At 39.0% G+C, this 2,500-nt stretch overlaps 1 protein-coding gene across 1 annotated transcript in view; it reads left to right on the plus strand.

Moving 5' to 3' along the window:
• The window catches only part of spaw (southpaw), a 4,842-nt gene that overhangs the window by 1,860 nt on the left and 482 nt on the right, over positions 1-2,500 (plus strand). Inside the window, exons 1-2 of the mRNA XM_062051358.1 lie at positions 1-108; positions 326-1,050. The exon at positions 1-108 is cut by the window's left edge and continues 1,860 nt beyond it. Coding sequence (XP_061907342.1) covers positions 1-108; positions 326-1,050 — 833 coding nt within the window. The remainder of the gene's footprint in view (positions 109-325; positions 1,051-2,500) is intronic.

Raw genomic sequence — 2,500 nt, forward strand, 5'->3', positions numbered from 1 at the left:
ACCGCTCCTTCAGGGACGCCGATGGCTCGTCGACGGCAGCTGTCAACAGTTCAGACGGCGGTCGGACGGCGCGAGAGTCCGACTCCATCCTCAGTCTGATGGCGAAGGGTGAGTTTGTTGGCACTTTTAGTTTCTTCCTAACTACTTGTGTTATCTATTCTCCAACCCTGCCTCTCCTTTACAACCCAGCAAGTGTCAAAATGCTTATTGAACTTTAAAAGCCTCGCTCTGGTTTACGTGCCAGGGTGTGGAGATTAGCCCTCAGACGGGGGTTCAATACACATCCTGTCCTGTTCAGCCTGTTGGGACATTTGTTGTTTTTTAGGTTGCCATCAAGCGGGGGACAGATGGGTCGTCACGTTTGACATGTCGTCCATCTCCGCCGCCGACAGGGTCCACCTGGCAGAGCTCCGCGTCAGACTTCCAGGCGTGTCCGCCTCCAAGCGTGCCGTTGTGGATTTATACCACTCTGGTCAGGATGAGCGCCGCCTCCTGGGCAGCATCGCCGCGTCAGCCGGGAAGTCTTCCTGGAAGGTTTTCAACGTCAGCGCCCTGTTGAAGCGCTGGCTCTACCAGGGAGGGTCCGCCCAGGAGGCCTCGGGAGAGCCTGGGAGCGGTTCTGGGGACTACGGGGATTTACCCACCTTCGAGAATCCAAGAAAGCCGGCGTCGGGCACCAACCGAGCGATGATGCTGATCTTCTTCAAACATGACGTCCCTCAGGAGGCCGGCAGCCTCATCCACACCGTGGAACACTCCAAGTACGTCGGCGTGAGGACGAGTGGCGGCGACCACCAAAGTCGGCGCCATAAAAGGAACAAGATGGAGAGCGTGAGGAAGGTGGCGGCCCCCAAGGTCACTGCGGCGCCGTCACCCGGTGGTGTGCGCCGTCCTCTGTGTCGCAAGGTGGACATGTGGGTGGACTTTGAGCACATTGGCTGGGACGAGTGGATCGTCCACCCGAAGCGTTTCAACGCTTATCGCTGCGAGGGCGAGTGTCCGATACCCTTGGATGACAGCTTCCGCCCTACCAACCACGCGTACATGCAGGTGAGATCTCATGAGAACACAATTTCAGTTTGATTGAAAAAAAAAAGAAAAAAAAAAGTATATACATATATATATATATATATATATATATATATATATATATATATATATATATATATATATATATATATATATATATATATATATATATATATATACATATATATATATATATACATATATATATATATATACATATATATATATATATACATATATATATATATATATACATATATATACATATATATATATATATATACATATATATATATATATATATATACATATATATACATATATATATATATATATACATATATATATATATATATATATACGTATATATATACATATATATATATGTATATATATATATACATATATATATATGTATATATATATATACATATATATATATATATATGTATATATATATATATATATATGTATATATATATATATATATATATATATATATATATATATATATATATATATATATATATATATATATATATATATATATATATCCTTCCATCCATGCATTTTCTACCGCTTATTTCCTTCGGGGTCGCGGGGGGCGCTGGAGCCGAAACACGATTTGAGTTTAATTTAAAATAATATATATGTATGTATATATATATATATATATGAATGTTTGTATTTATATATATAAATGTATGTATATACATATATATGTGTATATACAGTATATATGTATATATATATATATACATGTATGTATATATATATATGTATGTATATATATATATACATGTATGTATAAATGTATGTATGTATACACAGGTATGTATTTATGTTACATATATACATACATGTATATATACATACATTATGTATGTATATATATATACATGTATGTATGTATATATACATGTATGCATGTATATATACATGTATGTATATATACATACATTTATATATATATACATAATGTATGTATATATAAATATATGTATATATACATGTATGTATGCACGGATATACATGTATGTATATACATATATGTATATAAATGTTAATACATATATGTATGTATGTATATACAGTATATATACATAGGGCAGCACAGTGGCAGAGGGGTTAGTGCATCTGCCTCACAATACGAAGGTCCTGAGTAGTCGTGAGTTCAATCCCGGCCTCCGGATCTTTCTGTGTGGAGTTTGTATGTTCTCCCCGTGACTTTGTGGGTTCCCTCAGGGCACTCCGGCTTCCTCCCACCTCCAAAGACATGCACCTGGGGATAAGTTGATTGGCAACACTAAATTGGCCCTAGTGTGTGAATGTGAGTGTGAATGTTGTCTGTCTATCTGTGTTGGCCCTGTGATGAGGTGGCGACTTGTCCAGGGTGTACCCCGCCTTCCGCCCGATTGTAGCTGAGATAGGCTCCAGCGCCCCCCGCGACCCCGAAGGGAATATGCGGTAG

This window comes from Entelurus aequoreus, linkage group LG06 (assembly GCF_033978785.1).
Source record: "Entelurus aequoreus isolate RoL-2023_Sb linkage group LG06, RoL_Eaeq_v1.1, whole genome shotgun sequence".
Lineage (NCBI taxonomy): Eukaryota > Metazoa > Chordata > Actinopteri > Syngnathiformes > Syngnathidae > Entelurus > Entelurus aequoreus.